The sequence below is a fragment of the Panulirus ornatus genome, chromosome 40 (genome assembly GCF_036320965.1).
Source record: "Panulirus ornatus isolate Po-2019 chromosome 40, ASM3632096v1, whole genome shotgun sequence".
NCBI classification, from domain to species: domain Eukaryota; kingdom Metazoa; phylum Arthropoda; class Malacostraca; order Decapoda; family Palinuridae; genus Panulirus; species Panulirus ornatus.
This window is the reverse complement of record NC_092263.1, coordinates 9,491,586-9,517,270: the sequence shown is the minus strand read 5'-3', so window position 1 is coordinate 9,517,270 and position 25,685 is coordinate 9,491,586. Positions and strand designations below refer to the sequence as shown.

At 39.8% G+C, this 25,685-nt stretch overlaps 2 protein-coding genes across 3 annotated transcripts in view; both read left to right on the top strand.

The window, feature by feature from the left end:
* Positions 1-14,590, top strand: part of CAHbeta (carbonic anhydrase beta) — a 35,733-nt gene extending 21,143 nt beyond the window's left edge. Inside the window, exons 5-6 of the mRNA XM_071685444.1 lie at positions 5,681-5,842; positions 6,879-14,590. Of these exons, the coding sequence (XP_071541545.1) occupies positions 5,681-5,842; positions 6,879-7,166 (450 nt within the window). The 3' untranslated portion in view covers positions 7,167-14,590. The remainder of the gene's footprint in view (positions 1-5,680; positions 5,843-6,878) is intronic.
* A 9,666-nt stretch (positions 14,591-24,256) lies between these two features.
* Positions 24,257-25,685, top strand: part of LOC139761352 (uncharacterized) — a 93,274-nt gene continuing 91,845 nt past the window's right edge. For both annotated transcript variants that reach the window (XM_071685437.1, XM_071685436.1), the window contains exon 1: positions 24,257-24,444. In XM_071685437.1, the coding sequence (XP_071541538.1) occupies positions 24,291-24,444 (154 nt within the window). In that variant the 5' untranslated portion in view covers positions 24,257-24,290. The remainder of the gene's footprint in view (positions 24,445-25,685) is intronic.

The following is a 25,685-nucleotide window of genomic DNA, read 5'->3' as shown; positions in this document are numbered from 1 at the left end:
CCCCTCTGTTCCTTCTTTTGGAAAATTTAAAAAAAAAAAAAACGAGAGGGGAGGAATTCCAGCCCCCCGCTCCCTCCCCTTTTAGTCGCCTTCTACGACACGCAGGGAATACGTGGAAAGTATTCTTAAACCCCTATCCCCAGGGATAATATATATATATATATATATATATATATATATATATATATATATATATATATATATATATATATATATATATATCTGTTTCCCATTTTAGAAAGTTAAAAATACAAGGAGGGGAGGATTTCTTTCGTCTGTTTCCTTGCGCTACCTCGCAAACGCGGGAGACAGCGACAAAGCAAAATAAATAATAAATAAATAAATATATATATATTTGAAATGAAGTGTGCAGTTGGGGAAACCTGCAGTGTATTGAAGGGTACCAGTTAGGATAGTTGAAGTGTGTAAGTGAAGATACATACAGTGTACTAAAGTACAAAGGATATAAAGTATTTCATGGGATATGGTGTATATATGGGGCAGTGTGCTGTCAATGTACTGAACAGGCATATGATCTGGTTGATGGAAACCTCAGAAAGGTCTTTAGGATCTGGTTGTAGATAGGGGCTTTGGTTCCAGTACATTATATATGACAGCTAGAGGAAGAATGTGAATGAGTGAGGCCATTTCTTTGTTTTTTCAGGTGTTATAATGCAAATGCAAGAAATAGTGAAAATGAATAAAAAAAAGAAATGATTGAACTAATCAAATTAGGATATAGTGGACTGAAGTAAGCGAGTAAGAATAGGTATAGCACTGTGTATGGAGATACATATACTCTTCTCTTGCTTTGCAGTAAGTTCTTTTTTGCACAGATTCAGTATTGCATGATTTATCTTAACACCAACATTTACTTTGCACAGGGGTAGTTCTCACATGCTTGGGTTGCCTAGATAAGGTCCTGGTTTCAGCCCACTCCAAACTAAAACCATGCATCCCTCTAAATCCAGGTGTGGCTAGGTTCTTTGCATGTCATTTTTTTCTTTTTATTTGTTATTTTCTGTCAGTGTAATTACACTTTATAGATGTATATTTAATTTTCATTTATTTTTTTCATGTTTCCAGTGTCTTTTTTGTAGCATTATAATGATGCTGTGTTTCATTGTTTAGTAAATATTAAAGAAATTGCAGTGAGAAGAGGTGTTACTGTTCCATTAGCTTTCTACAGAATGATTAGTCTAAGTGATGATTAGCAGCATTTCATCACCACCCAAGTGGTACATGGCTTTAAACAGTGATTGTATCTCCATTTATGCTAAATATACAAAGAAACAGCATATGAAATAATAAAAACAACAAAATTCCCATGCCAGGAAAGATAGAATAGTTAAATCACAATAAAAGTATGTGGCTTCTTGCTGTTGTTGGTGCTTTCAGGACGTTCACTCTTTTTGACCTATGCTGATCTTGTTGGTGTTCTGGAGAAGGGCCATCAACATGTAATTTTTTATCTTATTGAAATGTTCATAAGATCAAAGAACAATGTTATAACCTTGTGAAAGAAGTACAGAATTATGTCTTAATTAAACATATCCATAAAATACAACAAGAGCAACCAGATTATACGGTATCATAAAACAATGTACTGTATTGATAAAATCAGGGAAGAACCAAATTCTATCATAATTTATCCACTCTGCCACCTCCTTCCTCCCATTGATGGTGCGTGCAGCAGGTTTTAGTCTTCAGCGATAATGAGGACTAAAGGGGAATAGCATTATCTTTACTGTATATTTTTAGTCTCCCTTGTATAATTATACGTAAGTAGAAAAGGTTGGTACAGTATAAACAAATTTGGTGTGAATATAGGTTTCCTTAATAAAATGGGCGTTGCATTTCCAGCCAAGGCCAGAGGTCCCCTTTTAATGAAAATTTTATATTTCATTAAGTTTCCATACACACACTAATAACAGTTTTATCATAGATACTACAAAATGATAATGAATTTGATTATACAGTCCCAGGACTTCTTTTATGGGGCTTCTGCGGGTTGAAGACTGTACTCCAATCAGGAGCAAGGAAATGATGGACTCATTTAGAGGAATAAGTTTCTGTACTTCGTTTCATCCATTGATAATCATACCGTATAAACCCTACTTAAGGTGACTTTTCATTTGTGGTATAACCACATAACAGCAGTCTAGTGACACCAATGATTTTGAATGAAATTACACCTGAATGTACTGTGCTCACCAGTATCAGCAATCCCTATTTAGTGATGGAGTTACATTCCAGGAAAACCTGTTGCTAAGTTTTATCATTAAACAAGCAATTGAAACCATTATATATGAGGAAGTGGATATATTCATGGGAAAGAATTTTTCGTACATACCTCTTAAGTGTGAAACAACTTAGCATTCTCATTTGATTTAGATAATATTTGATGAAGACTTACCAGAAAATGTGGTGATCAAGATATGAGGAGGTTATTGAGTGAAGTGGGATGGAGTGATGGTTACTGGGAGTAAGACGGGAACTAGGATTGACTGTTTTTCCTTGAATTATCTGATGGAATAACTGTTTCAAGCGGAAGTGGTGGAGCTTTCCAGTGTTAACCATGTAGCATGCCTCTGTTTCCTTTTATGCATGTGAAACTTCTGTAAGCTCTCTAGAAAATACCAGACACTCACATTTGGAATCCTTGTTATTACCAGGGGAAACAGCCTTGTCTAACTCATGGAATACTTTGGTGAACCCCTTGGTTGTAAATTGGCTTTGGTACCAATGTTTCTACCCCATCCTCTAGGATTTTTTTCTTCCTCTGATTGCATGAGTTCCTCTTCGGTCAGATCCTCTGGCAACTAAATCCCTTTTTTTCAGCATCTTCATAAATGACACTGTTAGCAATAGTTGGAATTGCCTCCTGGATCTGGGACATTGTTTCTGCTTGTCCAGAACCTGAGAGATGGTGTACACACTTAGGCCATACCTGGTAGAAGCCAGGTGGTGGATTTCCATTAGGCAAGGGTGGAAGGTCTACCATCTCTTAATAGTTCACTGCTTGGCTTTTATCTTCCTCTGTGTTTATGTATATTATTCATCTCAGGTCTCATTGTTCATTATACCTTAATGATTATTTTGATAGTAATTTGGCCAGATTTTGATGGTTTACATTAGCTTCAGACAAGCATAAGTTCTTATTACTTTCAAATGTTTTTTTTTTTTTTTTTTTTTTTTTTTTTTTTTTTTTTATACTTTGTCGCTGTCTCCCGCGTTTGCGAGGTAGCGCAAGGAAACAGACGAAAGAAATGGCCCAACCCCCCCCCCCATACACATGTACATACACACGTCCACACACGCAAATATACATACCTACACAGCTTTCCATGGTTTACCCCAGACGCTTCACATGCCTTGATTCAATCCACTGACAGCACGTCAACCCCTGTATACCACATGACTCCAATTCACTCTATTCCTTGCCCTCCTTTCACCCTCCTGCATGTTCAGGCCCCGATCACACAAAATCTTTTTCACTCCATCTTTCCACCTCCAATTTGGTCTCCCTCTTCTCCTCGTTCCCTCCACCTCCGACACATATATCCTCTTGGTCAATCTCTCCTCACTCATTCTCTCCATGTGCCCAAACCATTTCAAAACACCCTCTTCTGCTCTCTCAACCACGCTCTTTTTATTTCCACACATCTCTCTTACCCTTACGTTACTTACTCGATCAAACCACCTCACACCACACATTGTCCTCAAACATCTCATTTCCAGCACATCCATCCTCCTGCGCACATCTCTATCCATAGCCCACGCCTCGCAACCATACAACATTGTTGGAACCACTATTCCCTCAAACATACCCATTTTTGCTTTCCGAGATAATGTTCTCGACTTCCACACATTTTTCAAGGCTCCCAAATGTACATACAATATATTGATTTGATTGTGCCCGATCACATTAATACTAACTATGGCTCAGTAAATGGATGTGAATTTAGATTAACAAAAGGTAGATATCACAGGTTTGAATTTGGCACTTGTGAATAGGTGTAAGTGAGGAAGACCTGGACAATATCAAGTATTTGCACAGAGAACAGCCACAGGAGGATTGGCTCTTATGATATCCCCTTTCCCCACACTGAGAGTTGTGGTAGTCTCATTCTTCTTTTTTCTCTCCCTCTTCGTATAACACTAAGAGCTGGATTTATGAGCAATTGAGGAGCTCAAATCAATACCCATTGTATTTTTTTACATCAACTTGTTACAGTGTTTAACCTTTTCAACTGTCGTGGCTTTGACTGAGGCATACTTTTGCTGATGCCATGTTGGCTACTTTGAAAAAGAAAGAGACCATCAACTTTGGACTGTCAGTCCTCAGTGGTGTATACTTATTATTTCTGTTTTATCTTGTTTTGTTTTATGTTATATGTCTTAAGTTTTGAGTGTGTATTTGTGAGATGAGAGTGTGAATTTTAGGTTTTGGGTAGGAGACTGAGGACCTTGGAATGCAACCCATTTTTAATCTGTAAAACTAGGTTTGCTGAACATGGATTTACTTAGAACTGACTTTTTTTGGGGGGGTGGGCAAATATCCTCATGCAGAGCAAGGGAATAGCAAGTCCTTCATTGAACACTTTAGTGAAATGGATCTATGGAACTGATTGATGTAGAAAGTGATCTATGTTCTTGTATTGAAATATGTAAATGGGGGTACATTTTGTGCACTGGGGTGTTTAATTGGGATACATGTAATATATATCATTGGGATACATGTAATATATTAAAGAGCATAAGTGTAGTTGGTACACTTCAGTAAAGTTTGCAAATGGGAGTAAATGCAGATACACATATTGTACTAGAGTTTGTAATGAAAATAGATACACTTTACTGAAGTTTAGAAGAGGGAGGGAATATTATAAGTGTGTAAGTAGGAGGGATATGTAATGAATCTAATGGGGATAGACACAGTGTTCTTGGATGTTTGAGCATGGTTCATTATTTTTGAGCATGTAAGGGGAGTACATAGAGTGTATTGAGCATTGTAAATAGTGATGCTTATAGTTTACTAAAGTTTGAAAGTGAGGATAAATGAAGAGTATAACAGTGTGTGCTGGGATACATTTAGTGTCTGAAAGTGTATTAGTGGTAATACATTTAGTGTAGTGAAGTTAGTGGGGATAGATATTGCAATATAACACAATGAAAATTGTGCATTGGGATATGTTTTGTATGTATTGATATGGAGTGGGTGATTGGAAATTTATAGTGCAGTGAGGTATGTTACTGGGGATGAATATAATGCATTAAGATATGTATATAGAGATATATTTATTACACTGAGTATTGTCAGTGGTAGTACTTGAAGGCTGTAAATGGGGAACAGTTCAAAAGATGACCATAAGTACTGGACATTCTGAAACTGCAGGTTTTTCGAGGGGCATGTCAGTGAAGGACTGCAGCATTGTGCCACTCCTGGTGTATGGAAGTGGTAGTGATTGAACTACCTCTCAGCACATCAGAAAAAATGTAAAGGATGCAGATAGTTGTAAGCTTATGTTAGTTATAAGATGTTTCCATAAAAATGTCTCATTGCTTGTCCCAATTTTCAAATCAGTGATGTCGTAGCAATATTTTAATTGGAATTATGGAGTTGGGGAAATGTTGGTGTGTTGCTTTAGTATTTTATCTTTACCCCAGTATTTGTATCCAGGCCATGAACATGCTGCACATGTTACGCAACAGTGACCACACACCACAGGAAATGCTTAAACTCTCCCCTCTTAAGGCCTGGCTTGTTCGACATGGACATTCTTCCATAGCAAAGTTTGCACAGTTAGAACTTGCAAATTACCAGGCTCCTCTAGTATTCCAGGTAGGGCTTCTTTAGCATATGTAATATTGTGTCTCTTAATATCACTTTGTCAGTGATGTGGCATCTATACTTGATCTTTTGTATTTACCAGTGCATGAAAAGTAGTGATTTTGAAACCTCATGCAAGCTTCTCTTGTAATCAAGTACTAGTGGTGAATTGCAGAGTTGTTCTGATTGATTTTTTTTTATATTCTTTGGTGATTCTTTTTATTTGATTATGAAAGTTTCATCTTTCATGAATGTCTTAAATTGTTTCAGCCTCCTTATGAGGCCAGTATAACTGTAAGCATAAAGAAGTGCCTGGAACTCAGCACAAATTTTTTATAAGCATGTTTTTTTTGCAAGTATTAGTGAATGCAAAGGGACACCCTGCTAGATAATAGGAGATAGTATGATAGATAAAGGTATGAATATGTCTACTAAGGTGTGGGAGCTTGCATAGTGAAAGAGTGGTACAAAAATGTGGAAAGAATGGATGTTTAAAAGTAACTAAAAGAATAAATGCAAGTGAAGTGAGTGGTAAGAGATGCTTGATATATACTGTACTGTGAATAAAAACGATGATACAGCAACTCTTGAGGTTTGTGTAGTTAGTGACCATGGCTAGATGTGTGATCGTGTTGTCAGGAGGAGGATTTGCTTTGTCCACCTTACATGAGTGAAGGATGACACAAATTTTCCTTGGAGCATGGAGTTGAATAATGGACATGAATTGCTTTTTTTCTGTAGAGTGATTTATAAAGAAATTAATCAGAAAGACTTTGTGGAAATGGGACAATGATGGATATAAGAAGGAGAAATATGAATCTGCATGAAGATGATAGAAAGAAGTACAAGGAAGAAAATAAGAATAAGTGTTTATGTCCCTATAAAAATTCTTCTATTAGTAATTGCAAGATGTACATTAAAATGGACGTGAGAAGTAGATTGCTTACGAGTTACTGGACAGTATAGTGGCAAAGTAATGCATCATGTATAAAGATAGCACCTATCAGTGGATGGACTGATTCTACACTATTCATCTTGATGATTCCAGGCAGAGACCCCAATGCGCCGCTTCATTGCATATATTGACCCTGAAAACAAGTTCTCGGATGAAGACAAGCTTTCCCAAGTGAACACTCTCCAACAGCTTCAGAACGTTGCCAGTTACAACTTCATGCGGGAGGGATTATCACGGGGTCGTGTGTATATCCATGCTTTGTGGTTTGATATTTATACAGGAGATATTTATTATTTTAGCCGGCAACAGAAGATGTTTGTTGATGTAAATGAAGATAACATGGAGAAATTAGAAGAGGAAGTGCATAGATATTACACATGATTACTGTTCACTTTCTTGAAATTTTTGTAGATAAAAGTTAATTCTAGATTAGATACTGAAAGTATTTTTATATTTAGTTATTTTTTCTTGCGTAGTTGGAGTTTGAGATGAATTTAGAAGGAAGAGATTTATTTTAGTTGTCATTCCACTCTGTATTTTTTTATATACATAAACACTTACTTCAGAAGATGACATACCTCAGTAAATGGGAGACTTATCAGTGTTTTCTGTACCACCAACACTGCAGCTTTACATAATAGATCAAACTTAAACATGTCTTTTTGTGAATAAGCAGTAATGTCAGATTAGGAAGAAGTATGGAAAGTTTAACGTTCTATGCTTTGTTATTTATGTGTCCTGTGACCTTAACAGCAAAAAAGCTCAACAAAAAAGATTTGTTGAATTATGATACACATGAAACTACTTGTGACATCATCTTTGTCTTCCTTCTTATCCAGTTCTTATTTTGTGGCATTTTTTCTTTAAGCTACCGCATGAAAGGAAAATTTAAGTATCGTTTTTGTAAGTTACTGTCATACCTTACACATGTTAATAGGAAAGCCACTGTAGTGGATGCTTCATTTCTAGAGTAGAGTTAGTGAACATGCATGCATTCCTTTTTTGTCACTTGGAGACACGTTATACCACTGGAGAAGAGACTTAATTTTATGTCCAATACTTAATTTCCTGAGTGCTTTGGAGACTCAAAAATGTTTCAGATATCATGTGTATTATAGTGACTCTCCATTTCATTTTGCGGTTTTGGATGTTTCATTATCATTCCCAGAGCTTACATTTTTGTGGGTAAATTCTAAAGTTGTCTTGCTGAAGTCTGATTGATTCCTTGATATTGCTTTTAGGATTATTTGGAAAATGCATAAATCTTTTTCTCATTGGGAATCTCAAGTCATTTTACCTGAAGTGGCAAATTTTATGAAATGCAGTTCACAAATGGAATCTGGTACAGCATTCATTTTTTTTATCATAAGTTTCTTGTTTATCAAGATTCTGATTTTAAGTTAGTGCAGGAAGTTTACGAAGTAAAAGGTAGCATTAGCTTTACCTTCAAAACTGAATTCGAAGGTTTTATATCATCCATAACTAGTTATATTTTTGAAATGTTATCATTTATTGGAGAACCTTTTATCACTGTAGTTGCAAGAAAACTTGCATTCAACCATGGAAAGTCAGTCTAGCATAAGTAAACAAGTAAGTTATATACTTTTTCTAACATAACAAACAGACATTCATGTGAGCATCTGAGAGAATAAATCTCTACTTTTCACAAAAATGGAGCTTATCCATAAGAAAACAGAAAATGGCGAACAAGTATGAAAAAAGAAATTATATCATTGCAAAGAGCTGGGTGGTCTGTTACTCCTATTCACATAGTACTTGCATGTTGGTTCTATTTGGATCTGTTTGTCATCAGCCTGTGGTGTCTCCTTTCTTGATAGTAGGCTTTATATTGATGGCTAGATGAGTATTTTTCATTTAATATGCAGGGTTTTCAGTGATGCCAACCAGAAGTATTTTGTATATCTGATGTGCTTGAGAAAACATATGTATCAGCTCCTACAATACAGCAGCAACTTAAGACATTTTGTTGTGATGATCAGCCTCACCAATAATTATTTGTGTCTTGCATTTGCCTTTTAACTTCAAAATGATTGTAGATCACAGGATGGGCAGTATGTTGGCCACTCTATTTACCACTTCTCACACTAAGTCATGAACAAAACATCATACCAGAGAACCAAGTCTGAGGGTTTCTATCCAAAGAAGGGTCCTTGCTGTACTTCATGGGATTGTTCCTATACATAGAACCTTAATTGTTGAAGGTGTACTGATCATCTTGCAACTTTATGTCACTGTTAAGGGTGATAATGACAGACCCAGAAAGCTAAGGTCCCATGTCACAGTTAGTGTGCTGGTGATTTATTTGAGCAGTGAATAGAGAACTGCAATATTTATTTTATGTCAGTCACTTCACATGTCGTTGTAAGACACTGCAGTAAATTTATTTTACTGAATTTATCATGTATGTGTGGAAAGACTTTAGTTTTCCCTCCTTTTAGTTGATAATGAGTAATTACGGTAGAATACAGGTAAAGTTGATTCATTGTGCTGCAAGAATCATTGAAACTCGAAAATGTGGTGTGAAATAAAAGAGTTAGAGAATCATTGCACCAGAAGAACTGAGGTAGAGGATGGCTACCATAGGGCAATTCTAGTAATACATTGTGTGATTAGTTCCTCTCAGGAACTCACTGAGGTTTTGTCTTCAGTGCATATTATCTTAAATGTTGCTAGTTTACTTCTGAACTTTAGACTAAGAGGAAATCGTCATGCATTTTTGTAGAAGGGGAGGTTAAGACAGACTTTATGGCCTGATGTTTCTGTTTTCCGTTTCTACTGTACTACTGACTCTTGTGGGTTACAAAGAAACAAAAAGATGAACTGCAGCTCAGAGTTGTTGGCATATCATCAAGAAAGGGCCTGGTTGGTGTCTTTTCAAACATTTTGAAGCTAGGTTGAGGGGTCCATTTTGTGATGACCAGCAGTGCAGTGTAGTGTTAATGATTAATAGTTCATGTTATTTTTGGTCTCTTTAGGATAAATTGGTTCATGTTTTCATGTAAGTAGCATCAAAGCAGTAGTTTATTCAAGAATTTTGCTTGGTGTATTTTGTAGTGTTTGGGTAGGTGCTATTTTCAGTCTAGGACTGTGGTATCTGAAAAGGTACTAGGGTCAACTGCTTCCAAGCAGATTTTGTCGTGAGAGATGATTCCTCTTTTGGAATTTAAAGAGGCCATCACTCTCTTATGCTTTCTGCAGTTTTCAGTTCATAGGCAGTAGGGATCAGGACCATAATGTTGGATCAGAATGTGTTGCTTTAAATTATCTGATAAAGATCCTAGGAAGATAGCTCTTAAATTGACTGGTAGTCAAGATTTAGTGGATAAAACAGCTATTGTGCAAAAGGATACTGCTAATGAACCACTTACCTTGAGAGATTTCTCAGACTCTCATAGAAAGTTTTCACCATCAAAGAGGGCTGCAACATTAAGTTTTGGATTCACATGTGCATTTTCTTCAGACAGATGTGTGGATAAAAGTCAGGAAAATACTGCACTTAACAGACAATCTTTTACACGATGCCCTTCTTCCCAGAGACATTACAAGGTGGTTTGGTTATCTTGACAATTTTTTTTTTGTAGATATTCTGAACATTACTTGTAAGTAAAGCAAAATGTTTTGAGTTTTTTCTTGGACGTTTTCATGATAAGAATAAGGGCAGTAACACTATTGCTTCTTATAAGAGCACTTTTTAGGAACTTGGACTGTAAGACATGATATTGTTTATTGGTCTATGTTTCTGTTCCTGTGTGAAGTGGACCAAGATTTTTTTTTTTAAGAGGTTGGTCGTTAGAAATTGTCTAAAACTGTAAATGATTACCTTTTTTTAGCTTTAAGGTTCATATGATTCTACAACATTTAGCTATTAAATTCAGTTCAGGAAGAAAATGCGGAAGTTTGAAGGTCATCTCTTTTCAGTAAGATTAAGAAAAACCCAAAGTTCCTTGCTGAAAATGAGACTGATAGACTTAGGAATCAATGTCTTTTTATATGATTTTAGAAATATTCTTGGAACATCATCCCTTACATCCCTTCAAGACCCCAAAGATTTCTGTTTTTAGATATAATTACTTAGGGTATCTGCTTATTCAAGGTTCATTTAAATCATTATGAGCAAAGTATAATCCTGGTTGGATCAGGAAGGTAGCTCTCATTCAAACAATGACTGGTTTTCTTCAGAGCCCATACCTTAGCTTTCTTGAGGAGCTTCCTGTTGATCGAGTTTAGTAAAAGAGGTTTTGGCATTTGGTAAAAGCCGTTTGATATCAAAGATAACTCCATGTACATTTTGCTGACCTTCATTTTGTGGTTTTTGTCCTGAATGGGGATCAGTTTTCTTTAATCAAGGTTAGTTTTTTCTTCCCTCAAGTTTTTAGAAGTTCCTTCTTTTATGTAGCTATATTTTCAGATGCCTAGTAGGCTGTGTTTGTAGCTGAGAAATGCAGATTGAGAAGAATATTATTTCTCTACTGTGAGCAGAGCCCTTCAAACTTCCCTTCTCTTTCTTCACCTCTTTCTCATTTGGAAACCAATCTCTTGATTTTAAATTATAACAGTCCCAAGACACAGTCACCCAAAGCTAACAAATGAATGTACATGAGAATTTCTTGGCTGTATCTCACCCATTATGCTGTGACTGGCAACATATGCTTGGACAGGTTGCTCTATGGTCATTGAGTCCTTGAATGGGCAACTGGTGGCCTCCTGTATTTTTGGTATAGCTAAGTCTTCATGGACTTTCTTTATTTTGTGAGATAAAATGATGTTTCACTACCCATCAGGCAGATGCCCCTTCAGATTCTCAAAGGATTATGCCTGCATTAGAGAAAGGATTTCTTATTCTTAAATATCCATGATTTTCTTACTTCTAGTAGACTTAATGGTGATCTGTTTTATATAAAGAAGAAATGAAATTGATAGAGCAGCAAATTTATATGCCTTCTGAGAAAGCACATCAGTCTAAGAATGAATTCAAGTTCTTTTCTTGAGAATCTCAAGTATTTGTTGTTAGAAGATTATTATCTTTTCCATATGCCTTATGAAACCAGGACTACCATATATATAGATAAATTTCAGAATGATGTTTAGTTATCCAAGTATCATAGGTAATCAGCACAACCCTACACACTTGCATCCCCTGCATAGTTTATCATTGTTTCTAAATGTCAGTTTTACAAACCAAGCTGGGTCGTTATGCCCTCTAGTTATAGGGTTCTGATTATGCCAAATGTGGGTTTCGTTCTAAAATTATATTTTTTTTCTGCTCTTGAGTTGCAAGTTCAGATCTTCCCATCATGTGGTCCTTTTATTCCTTGTTCTTGTACTTCCTCTAAAGGTTTCTTTGAGTATTTGTTCCTATTTTTTGTCTAATAATCTCTCTGATGGTTGAGAAACACTTAAGCATAAATAGACAGGGAGTAGTAGATTTCATACAAGTAAAGTAATTTACCTTTTGATTTGTATTATGATGATTGACATGGTGCAAGCAAAAATACTCCCTAATTTTGGCCATCTTGGATAACATGACAAAAGAAACATGGAAAAGATTGAATAGAGTCCCTTTTATATTTTTAGATTTGACTGTTCAAGGTGGAAAATTATAGAAACAGAACTCCACATCATTGCCTGTCAAAGAAAGGAGTTATCTAAGAGTCAGTCCCCATGTAGCTGGTCTCCACATAAAAACTGTAGGAGGCAGACACCAGTTGCATGCCATGGGTCCAGTCCTTAGTGGCAGGGTCGTGCAAAGACAGTTTATGAGAGTACTGTCCGAAGCATGTGTTGAACAGAAAGAGGACATCTATACCATACCTTGGCTCTTAGGAAGCAGATTTTGTAGTATTAATTATCTAGGGTTTCCAGGACAGAGTAGAGATTTATGAGTCTTTTTCAAAGGCTTCAAGATAAAGAGATTTTTTTAAACTACTGAGTAAAAATTTTCCCAACCTGTGAATAATTTTGTACAGCATTGCATTTCTCTAAACCACTTCTCATTAACTTTTTCCTCTAATTCCAAGTTATGCTCAACATGTTTGTGTTATTGTAAGGGAGAACTGCATTTTTGAAATTTGATCATAAGCAGAAATTTCCTCAATTATATTTTGTTCTCAAAAATCACTTTAGATTACTGAGAGACTCTTGATCCTGATAGGAGATGGTGAAGGTACACATTGCAGTTCCAGCTACCTCAGCAATGTACTGATTGTAGGCATAATTCATTCATGCACTTAAAGCAAAGAAACTGATATTGATTATTAGGTACTGCATTAAGTTAGACTTAGTTTCCTGTAGAGGATTTTTTTCCACAACTGGATCATGGTTATTCAACTTATTAGTTATAACAAAAGTGTATCACATCAGTCTTCAGCAGTTCAGAAAGTCATCCAAACCATATCAGTTTTTTTTAAAACTTCCATGATAGATTTTTTTTTAATCTTAAGTAATTTTGTCAATCACTGAATCATTTTCTGTAGTATCACAAATCTCTGAACCACTTAACAGCTTCTGCCACTACTGCCAAGTACAAAATTGATATCATACTGTAATGAATGTGAAACTGCTGGGTGTCTGTGTTTGCATTTGATTAAACAAAATTAGAAAAAAAAAATTCCTTTCATACTTTTTCACCATTTCCCACGTTAGTGAAGTAGTGTCAGGTACAGATGAAGAAAGACCTCATTCGCTCACATCCATTCTTTAGCTGTCATGTGTACTGCATTAAACCCACAGCCTCCTATCCACAACCAGGCCCCACAGACAGGAAAGAAAAAAATATATGCTATTAAAAACATGTGTATGTGTTTATATATAAGTGGATCGGCCTTTCTTCATGTTTCCTGATGCTACCTCACTGACCTGGGAAATGGTGATCAAGTATAAAATAAATAGATAAAAAAACATATCATTCATTCTGAAAATGCATTACTTTTGCATGACAGCTCCATTTAGTATTAATCAGAAAAGTCTTACCATTGAAGAAAGTAGACATATTCATCACAATCTTTTATATGTGCATGTACTGTATAGTTAGTTTACTGTGTACAGTTTTATATTTTGAAATAACAAAAAGTCCAGTCTTTAGGTCATATATATGTTTTCTTTTCTTGAAGTTTTGTTTCATTTTCTTTATATTCTCATCATTGGATTTATAATGCAAGGTTAGGACGTTCATCACTATTGAAAATTTTTTTCTTGGTGTAGAGAATGAAATGAAAATATGAAGGAAAAAGAGCAGCTTCTTGATTAACAAATGTAAATACAATAAACTTCATTTGGAAAAAATAGTAGTTTTTTGGGGTAATGAAAAAATTTTCCTTTCTTTATTCGTCTTCCGTTGTAAATATTTTGTAAGGTGATGATAAAATGCTATATGGCATTGAGTATATAGAATAGCATCTTTAGCCAATTCATTGTATAACATGATTGTTCTGTGGAATTTTATTGATACATCAGGGGTTACTTTGATGTTATAGACTTAGCTCAAACCTCTCTAAACTAGTGTAGTCTGAATATAGATATTGTGCACAAAATAATTGTTTGGGTTCTTTCCCTGTCTCATTATTGAACATGATATTAGTATGTGTACTGCATCTTAGGGATATATGTAATCTCTCTACAACTTGCAGTACCTGTGTAAAAACAGCCTTTCTTTTGCCTAAGAATAATTAGAGATAGTCTTAGCTTTGAGTCAGTAATAGCTCTTTGTAAATCTAGTTTCATTCATGAATGGAATAATTTTTAGACTGTGGCAATTACAGTATAAAAGTGAATGAACTGAGAGAAAGTCTCGTGGTTTTACTTTTCCTTTTTAATTTAATACAAAATTACCATATACACACCTTAAAAAAGAACCTTAAAAAAGACTTGGAGCTTTGTTAGTCACTTTTTCTTTTGGAGAGATGGAAACCTGGTAGGTGTTAAGAAGTAGATGGTTGAAACTCTTGACTTAAGACTGACCTGCCAGAAGAAAACTGGTGTGAGTGAAATCTTGTCTGTTGTGTCTACCTTTGTCATCAGGTTCTGATTTTCCTGATGATGTTGCTGTGCTACACAATGGAGTTTTGATAATGCATTTTCATCTTGTGCACATGCATGTTAAGTTTTCTCTATTGATTATGATAATTTTCAGCTTAATTACATTTACGTACAGGTTCCACCAAATTTTTTTCACATTCTCATCCCATTCTCAGTTTATTAAAATGAAATAAATTTGCTCACTTATAATAAAGCTTCTTACTTTTCACTTTACATGTTAAATTGACTCATTAAGAGAGACTAATGTCTCCATTCACATTATACACAAAATTCTCCCTAGTGCATTCAATCCCCAGTGACTCCCAGCAACTTTTCAAAAATATCCTGTTCCAGTCAATTCTTTCACCACATTCTTCCACCTCTTCTAGAGTCTGCCTCTCCCTCTACCTTCTGCTATATTGCTTTATTTTTTTTTTTGACCACCCTATCATCCTATGAGACTTTCATTCATTTGCCTTTCTAGTGATTTCTTCACACCACATACTTTTCTTATTTTCATTCTGTCCATCATCCTAATTCCACCTATACTACACAAATTACCCATCTCTACTGCTCTTATTTTTTACCTATCATAAACTTTATATACACTTAGGATTCACAGCTTTACATCAGTGCTGAGGCAAGTACTCCTTCATGCAAACTTATTGCATCACTACACTTAAATTTCTTCCATTCACCAGAGTTTTTACTACTCAGTAGCCTTTCTCCCTTGCACAGCTGCCTTCAGCTCCGCCCTCTATTACTATCTCTACAAAATTTCATTCCCAAATAATTAAATTCATCACAACTTAAATTTTTTCACCTTAAATGTTGATCTCTCATCCCTTTCAAAGCCAGTCTTATTTTTATTCACAGTCTCTTTTGGCATCCTCTGAAAAAGATCAAGAAACCAGATCACCATCTTATATAACTCATCTTCTGATTCAGCTAATAGCACAGCATCATCTGCATACAACAACAGCAGTAGCCATATGTTGTTTTGTTGTACTAATTTTGTAAAGAATAATGGTGTGGTTGATATCAGTCGCTGAGAGGCATCTATTTCAAAAATCATATTTTATTTATTTTATTTTGCTTTGTCGCTGTCTCCCGCATTCGCGAGGTAGCGCAAGTAAACAGACAAAAGAATGGCCCAACCCACCCAGATACACATGTATATACATACATGTCCACACACGCACATATACATACCTATACATCTCAATGTATACATATATATACACACACAGACATATACATATGTACACATGTACATAATTCATACTGTCTGCCTTTATGCATTCCCATCACCACCTCGCCACACATGAAATAAAACCCCCCTCCCCCCTCATGTGCGTGAGGTAGCGCTAGGAAAAGACAACAAAGACCACATTTGTTCACACTCAGTCTCTAGCTGTCATGTAATAATCATAGCTACTGTATGATCAGTTTGCTATTTACTTTGATTAAAATCAATTTTATATTACGAGTTTGTTGTATGAATGTGAAACTCCATTGCGGTGTGCTTCTTTAAGTTCTTTCTCGTCTGGGCTACAACTGAATCCGTGTCCTTACTCCTAGGACTGATGTGTTATCTTGCCCATCTCGGTGCTCAGCGAGGCTAGCAGTAGGAAGGTTCGACCTCTGAGGTAGTAATGATTGGCCTAGAAGGGTACCTGCGTGGCTCACTTGAAGGGGGTACCTAAGGGCTCAGTTTCTAGTGTTCACTACCTGGGTGTATCTTGTCTGACTGATGATACACTATCATTTACCACTATAATTCCTGAATGATTATTCAACTCTTGGTTGATCTTAAATAATTCTCAGTTCATGGGTCATTAGGATGTTAATCAATCCAAGCAATTATCAATTCTTATTTGATCTACAACAATTATCAATTGCAGCAATGATCAACTCTGAGTAGATTGGAAGAATCATCTATTTTGGGTGATCTGGAAAATTTATCAATTCGTGGTTGATATGGAACACTTCAAATCATGGTTGATCTGGAACAGATGTCAATTCTTGGTTGATCTGGAGCAAATGCCAATTCTTAGTTTGTGGTTGATCTCAAATGATTATCAATTGGTTGATCTGGAACAATGATCAGTTCTTGGTTGATCTAGAACAAATATCAGTTTGATGGTTGATCTGGAGTAATTATCAATTCCTAGTTGATCTGAATCAATCAAAGATTCTCGATTGATCAAGAGTAATTATCATTCTTGGTTAATGTGGAACAATTATCAAGTCTTGGTTAATATGGATACATTATGAAATCGAGGTTAATCTAGTTATTAATTCTTGATTGATCTGGAACAATCATCCATTCTTGGTTGACCTGGAACAGTTTTTCATTATTTGTTGATCTAGAACAATTATAATCATGGTTGATCGAGAATGACTACCAACTTCTGGCTGATCTGGAACATTGATCAATTTGTGATTGAGCTGGAACAATGATCAATTTAGATTGATCTGGAACAATGATCAATTTATGATTGATCTGGAACAATGATCAATTTGTGATATGATCTGGAACAATGATCAATTTGTGATTGATCTGGAACAATGATCAACATATGATTGATCTGGAACAATGATCAATTTATCATTGATCTGGATCCATGATCAAATGGTTAATCTAAAACAATGATCAGTTCTTGGTTGATCTGGAACAAGGATCAGATTTTTTATAAAGTTGATCAGGAATAACTCTTTTGTTGATGATGGAACAATGAACAGTTTTGGTTGACCTGGAACTGTTCTTTAACCGTTCGCTCACTGTTCTTGTGGCATCAGGAGTCACTCCTGCTATGCCTCATTCATTTTCGTTTGGTGTATTTTCAAGACTCGCCTGCTGGTGAGACTCATCTGCTGAGGCAGTAGTAAGGCTCATCTGCTGAGGCAGTAGTAAGGCTCATCTGCTGAGGCAGTAGCAAGGCTCATCTGCTGAGGCAGTAGTAAAGCTCATCTGCTGAGGCAGTAGTAAGGCTCATCTGCTGAGGCAGTAGTAAGGCTCATCTGCTGAGGCAGTAGTAAGGCTCATCTGCTGAGGCAGTAGTAAGGCTCATCTGCTGAGGCACTGAATAATACAACTCTGAGGCAGTAAATAATAAGAGTCACAGACTCGGAGAGTAAGTTGTAAGACTCGTCTGAGGCAGTGATAAGACTCGCCTACTGGGACAGTAGTAAAGACTCTTTACCAATAGTAAGGCTCACTAGTTCAGACGGTAAATAGATTCATCTGCTGAGGTAGTAGTAAAATTCACCTGCTGAGACAGAAGTAAGACGTTGAGTGCTAAGATAGGAGTAAGACTTACCTGCTGGGGCAGTAGTATAGACATAAGTACTAAGACTCACCTGCTGGGGAAGTAGTAAGACTCATTTAATGAGACAGTAGTAAGAGGTACTTCTTGCTGCCGGTGGTAAGACTCATTTAGTGAGGCGGTAGTAAGGCTCATTTAGTGAGGCAGTAGTAAGACTCATTTAGTGAGGCAGTAGTAAGAATAGGGAAGTAGTAAGAGCCTATTACGGCAGTAAGAAGACTCACCTGCTGGGGCGGTAGTAAAACTTACTAACTTGTAGCAGTACTTAACCTGCTGGAAGACTCACCTGCTGGGGCAGTAGCAAAACTAACTTGTTACCGCAACTTATCTGCTGGAAGACTCACCTGCTGGGGCAGTAGTAAAACTAACTTGTTACCGCAACTTATCTGCTGGAAGACTCACCTGCTGGGGCAGTAGTAAAACTAACTTGTTACCGTAACTTATCTGCTGGAAGACTCACCTGCTGGGGCAGTAGTAAAACTAACTTGTTACCGTAACTTATCTGCTGGAAGACTCACCTGCTGGGGCAGTAGTAAAACTAACTTGTTACCGTAACTTATCTGCAGGAAGACTCACCTGCTGGGGCAGTAGTAAAACTAACTTGTTACCGCAACTTATCTGCTGGAAGACTCACCTGCTGGGGCAGTAGTAAAACTAACTTGTTACCGCAACTTATCTGCTGGAAGACTCACCTGCTGGGGCAGTAGTAAAACTAACTTGTTACCGTAACTTATCTGCTGGAAGACTCACCTGCTGGGGCAGTAGTAAAACTAACTTGTTACCGTAACTTATCTGCTGGAAGACTCACCTGCTGGGGCAGTAGTAAAACTAACTTGTTACCGTAACTTATCTGCAGGAAGACTCCCTCTGGGGGTAGTAAAACTAACTTGTTACGTAATTATCTGGGAAGGACATCCACCTGCGGCGTAGTAAACTATGTTACGTAACTTATTGCGAAGACTCACCTGCTGGGGCAGTAGTAAAACTAACTTGTTACCGTAACTTATCTGCAGGAAGACTCACCTGCTGGGGCAGTAGCAAAACTAACTTGTTACCGTAACTTATCTGCTGGAAGACTCACCTGCTGGGGCAGTAGTAAAACTAACTTGTTACCGTAACTTATCTGCTGGAAGACTCCCCTTCTTGACAAGGGGGGGTTACCTAATTTGAATATTGGGAGGGGGGAGGGAATGCCACCCACCTCCCATTGAACTATACAGTAAAATTAATGAATGAAAGAAAACTTTATATATCTCTACAGTTATTTTAATCTTAGTAATGAGAGTTTCTCTCTACCTTGAAAAGAATAAATATATTCGTTTTATAGAACGAAAACTCCCTTGACTGTGGCCATCAGCTGTTTTGATTTATCAAATACCATATATATTTATACCCCTTATAATTAGTTTTATGATGATTTGACTGGTGATTGACTTGCTAAATAACTCAAAAACCTCCAAAATGATGTGTTGGTACGTATCACTCTTGTTTTGAGCTTTTGATCATAATTTTAGGGAATTTCTTCACCTCCACCTCCTCCACCATCAAATCCTGGATACGCATCCAAAATGGTAGGTATATTAAACCTCGCTTATTCAGGGTATTAGACTCATCTGTGGGGGAGTTATAAGACTCACTGCAGCCTAAACAAACAGGGGCATCATTTAGGATCCACATATTGGGCAATAGTAAGCCTAGCTTTGAATAAGGGCAAGACTAAAAACCAAACATTTCAGGGTCACTCGTAATGCTTTCAATGGGTCTAAGATGGGCAGTTTAGGAAGAGCAATGAGACTCATATGTGGCGACAGTAGAGAGCCTCATGGGTAGCCAAGATAGTACTCTCTTGCCTATATTTGAGGCTGACTTCAATCTGCTACGGCAGCATTGAGCCTCACCTCACGGGAAACATTCACAATGAAAGCCTCCTCGGTTGGGGCAACATTAATATTCACCTACTGAGATAAGAAGGAGTCTTATTTCCAGAGGAATAAGGAAAGTTTACTTGCAGGGGGCAATAGAAAGCCTCACCTCTCGGGGCAACAGTAAGGCTCATGGCCGGGGGCAGCAGTCCATACATACTGGGGCAATTTTTTGTAATAATCCCCTCCTGGGGCAGCAGAAGACTCCCTTGATGGGGCGGCACTAAGACTCCCGTGGTGGGTCAGCACTAAGACTCCCTTGATGGGGCAGCACTAAGACTCCCTTGATGGGGCAGCACTAAGACTCCCTTGATGGGTTAGCGCTAAGAACCCCTTGATGGGGCAGCACTAAGACTGCCTTGATGGGGCAGCACTGACTCCCATGATGAGGCAGTACTGAGGAAGGTACTTCGTGGTGAGGCAAGAGGAAGACTCCGTGGTGAGGCAAGAGGAAGACTCCGTAGTGAAGTGGAGGACTCCGTGGTGAGGCATGAGGAAAACTCCGAGGCGAGGCAAGAGGAAGACTCCGTGGTAGGGTAAGAGGAAGACTCCCTGGTGGGGCATGAGGAAGACTCCGTGGTGAGGCAAGAGGAAGACTCCATGGTGAGGCAAGAGGAAGACTCCCGTGGTGAGGCAAGAGGAAGACTCCGTGGTGAGGCAAGAGGAAAACTCCATGTAGGCAAGGGAGACTCCATGGTGAGGCAAGAGGAAGACTCCGTGGCAGGCAAGAGGAAACTCCCGTGGTGAGGCAAGAGGAAGACTCCATGATGAGGCAAGAGGAAGACTCCATGGTGAGGCAAGAGGAAGACTCCATGGTGAGGCAAGAGGAAGACTCCATGGTGAGGCATGAGGAAGACTCCGTGGTGAGGCAAGAGGAAAACTCCCATGGTGAGGCAAGAGGAAGACTCCATGGTGAGGCAAGAGGAAGACTCCGTGGTCAGGCAAGAGGAAAACTCCCGTGGTGAGGCAAGAGGAAGACTCCATAATGAGGCAAGAGGAAGACTCCATGGTGAGGCAAGAGGAAGACTCCATGGTGAGGCAAGAGGAAGACTCCATGGTGAGGCAAGAGGAAGACTCCGTGGTGAGGCAAGAGGAAACTCCATGGTGAGGCAAGAGAGACTCTAATGAGGCAGAGGAGACTCCATGGTGAGGCAAGAGGAAGACTCCATGGTGAGGCAAGAGGAAGACTCCATGGTGAGGCAAGAGGAAGACTCCGTGGTGAGGCAAGAGGAAGACTCCATGATGAGGCAAGAGGAAGACTCCATGATGAGGCAAGAGGAAGACTCCATGGTGAGGCAAGAGGAAAACTCCTGGTGAGGCAAGAGGAAGACTCCATGGTGAGGAAGAGAAACTCCATGTGAGGCAAGAGGAACTCCATGGTGAGGCAAGAGGAAGACTCCATGGTGAGGCAAGAGGAAACTCCTGGTGAGGAAGAGGAAGACTCCATGGTGAGGCAAGAGGAAGACTCCATGATGAGGCAAGAGGAAGACTCCATGGTGAGGCAAGAGGAAGACTCCGTGGTGAGGCAAGAGGAAGACTCCATGATGAGGCAAGAGGAAGACTCCGTGGTGAGGCAAGAGGAAAACTCCCTTGGTGAGGCAAGAGGAAGACTCCATGATGAGGCAAGAGGAAGACTCCGTGGTGAGGCAAGAGGAAAACTCCCTTGGTGAGGCAAGAGGAAGACTCCATGGTGAGGCAAGAGGAAGACTCCATGGTGAGGCAAGAGGAAGACTCCATGATGAGGCAAGAGGAAAACTCCATGGTGAGGGAAGAGGAAGACTCCATGATGAGGCAAGAGGAAAACTCCCATGGTGAGGCAAGAGGAAGACTCCATGATGAGGCAAGAAGAAGACTCCATGGTGAGGCATGAGGAAGACTCCTTGGTGAGGCATGAGGAAGACTTCCTTGGTTCGGGCACCAGTAAGACTCACCCCATCGTTAGGCGGAGGTAAGATTTCCCTGGGAGTGCAGCACTAAGACCCCTACGGGATAAGACTCAGAACCCACTTCAATAAGCCTGACATACATAGTTAAGACTCATCATCTGCGAGGGCAGCAAGCCTCACGAAGGGAAGTAGTAAGACTCACCCACTGAGGCAGTGGGTGAGGCTTACTAGCCTCACTTGTTGAGGTAATGGTAAGCCTCTGTTGTTGGGAAAGTTAGTAAACATCATTTGCTGAGGCTGTGGCCAATACGACCTACTGGGTAAGTAATAAGGTTAACTTGCTAGAGTAACAATAAGACTCCCTGCTAACTTGCCAGAGTAACAATAAGTCTCTCCACTACCTTGTTAGAGTAACAATAAGACTCCCCGCTACCTTGCTAGAGTAACAATAAGACTCCCCACTACTTTGCTAGAGGAACAATAAGACTCCCCGCTACCTTGCTAAGTAACAATAAACTCGCTACTTGCTAGAGGAACAATAAGACTCCCCGCTACCTTGCTAGAGTAACAATAAGACTCCCCATACTTGCTAGAGGAACAATAAGACTCCCCGCTACCTTGCTAAAGTAACAATAACACTTCCCGCTACCTTGCTAGAGGAACAATAAGACTCCCCGCTACCTTGCTAGAGTAACAATAAGACTCCCCACTACTTTGCTAGAGGAACAATAAGACTCCCCGCTACCTTGCTAAAGTAACAATAACACTCCCCGCTACCTTGCTAGAGGAACAATAAGACTCCCCGCTACCTTGCTAGAGTAACACATAGACTCCCACTACTTGCTAGAGTAACAATAAGACTCCCCGCTACCTTGCTAGAGTAACAATAAGACTCCCCGCTACCTTGCTAGAGGAACAATAAGACTCCTCCGCTAACTTGCAAGAGTAACACCAAGACTCCCCGCTAACTTACTAGAGTAACAATACGCCTCCCCGCTAACCTGCTAGAGTAGTAATAAGACTCCCCTAACTTGCCAGAGTAGTAATAAGACTCCCCACTAACTTGCTAGAGTAGCAATAAGACTGAAATCATCACATTAGTTTGCCGCCACATCAGCAGTAATCGTCAATCGCTCGAACAAGATAAGACTCCTACTGCTAAGGCTCGAAAGACACGCATTAAGTGAAATAAAATCTCATCTGCTACCCCGTGAGAGGTAAGCCTCACCTGCTGAGGCTGAAGTAAAGCTCACCTTCTGCTGCACCAGCAGGCCCCACCTGCTGGGGAAGCTGGGAGACACCTGCTGGAATAGCAACTGTAAGACTCACATGTAACGATAATGATAATAATCCTCAGATACTATTCGTACAGCAGTAAAAAGGCTCAGTAGCGGCAGCACAAGGAGGAGCCTCACCTGCTGCGTGGGGGTGGTTGGCCGTAGAGATCACCTGCTGGCCACAGTAGTGAGCCTCACCTGCTGGCACAGCAGTAAAAGGCTCAACAACGGCTGCAGATGTAATAGCCTCACCTGCTGCCACAGCAGTAAAAGGCTCAGTAACGGCAGCAGGAGCCTCACCTGCTGTGGGGGAGGGGTGGTTGGCCGAAAGGATCACCTGCTGCCACAGTAGTAGCCTCACCTGCTGGCCCAGCAGTAAAAGGCTCAGTAACGGCTGCAGGAGGAGTCTCGCCTGCTGTGTGGGGGGCTGGCAGAGGGATCACCTGCTGGCCACAGTAGTGAGCCTCACCTGCTGGCCACAGTAGTGAGCCTCACCTGCTGGCCACAGTAGTGAGCCTCACCTGCTGCCACAGTTAGTGAGCCTCACCTGCTGCCACAGTAGTGAACCTCACCTGCTGGCCACAGTAGTGAGCCTCACCTGGCCACAGTAGTGAGCCTCACCTGCTGGCCACAGTAGTGAGCCTCACCTGCTGGCCACAGTAAGTGAGCCTCACCTGCTGCCACAGTAGTGAGCCTCACCTGCTGGCCACAGTAGTGAGCCTCATCTGCTGGCCACAGTAGTGAGCCTCACTTGCTGGCCACAGTAGTGAGCCTCACCTGGTGGCCACAGTAAGTGAGCCTCACCTGCTGGCACAGCAGTAAAAGGCTCAGTAACGGCAACAGAAGGAGCCTCACCTGCTGCCACAGTAGTGAGCCTCACCTGCTGGCCACAGTAAGTGAGCCTCACCTGCTGGCCACCGTAAGTGAGCCTCACCTGCTAGCCACCGTAAGTGAGCCTCACCTGCTGGCCACCGTTCGTGAGCCTCACCTGCTGGCCACAGTAGTGAGCCTCCCGCCCAACAGATGGCGCTGACGTCGCTCTCAAAGGAAAACAAAAATGGCGACGCTGAGCTCCCTCCAAGACAGACTCCAGGGGCTGGGAACGAGGCTCAAGGCCGAGAATGAGGCCCAGTCCCGGGAAAGGATGAACACCAACCTCAATCTGGACTTTACGAGGGAGAGGCCAGGCTCAGAGCGAAGACCCCGACCTCGTAAGTCCCCCAAATTGACAGATATCGACGGAGGTGTTGCATTGCCAAGGGATGGTGGCGGGGGACCATCTCACGCGATTTCGGCCCTCTAGCCGAGGTTTCCCCCGGCCCTAGGACGGCAAGAGGACACAAGGGCAAGAGGACTACCATCCCTCTTCAGGTGGCGGGAGTAGAAAATGGAATGGAAGTGTTGGGAGGGGGGAAAAAGGGGGAAGAGAATTTGAAGGTGATGGAAGTGTTTGCGAGTGGCTGGGAGTCGGTGATGAATGTCAACACTGGTGGCTCAGGACGGGGGGGTTGTCACATGATTGAAGTTCTCCTCCTCCCAATATTGTGAAGGCCAGGGGTGTGTGTAACCCCCATGCCCAGCCTCGTGCCACCCTAGCCACGGGGAGGATCAGGGAAATTGTTATGGCCCAGTGGTACTGTGGGCGAGAGAAATGTCATCTTGGTCCGGAGGTAAAAATGTCTCTCCGTCAGTAGGCTCGACACCCCCTAAAGGATGAAGTGGCGACTCTGTAAACACCTTTTGGGGGGGATTTTCTTCTATCCTCTTGGCTAGGATGAACTAGGAGATAAACAGGGTAGTGGGAATTGGTGTGAGAAGATTTGATGATGTGTGGGGAACGAAAGAGTTTAGCAGCCAACCAAAATATTTTGGTTGGATGTCATGGAATCATTGTATCAGCAAGAATTTTTTTTTTTATGGAACCTTCAGAGAGTATTTATCACTTCCTTACTGCCCTAGTAGTCTGGGGAATGACAGTATGGGTTACATTAAGGTAAAGGTGATTTGCTTTGGATGAGTCGTAAGCAAGATTCCTCTAGTATTATGTGTAGCATAATGAACTTTACCGTATTATATAAATCCAGTGAAATTCCTAAACTAGAAATTGTCCAGAAGTCTTTTACTGCTTCTTCTTGGTGCAATAAGAATGTACGGAATATTTGGATGGTTGGAACATGATAAATCTAGTCACGAGAACATAGATTCAAGAGACACATCGTAATGTTGGCGTGGAAGATACACATGCTGGCCTTGTACTAAATCATCAAAGTAACATAACCATAGCTGGTGTGATAGAGTGGAAAGAATGTGAAATGAAGAGCAAAGAAGCACTAGAAATATTGGGAAATATCAATATAAATATCAGGGGTCCATGATTGTTCATCTAGCATTTCGTAGACTTCACGAACATCTTGGGACGTCCCCTGAACATTGAAGAGTAACTGGATGCCTT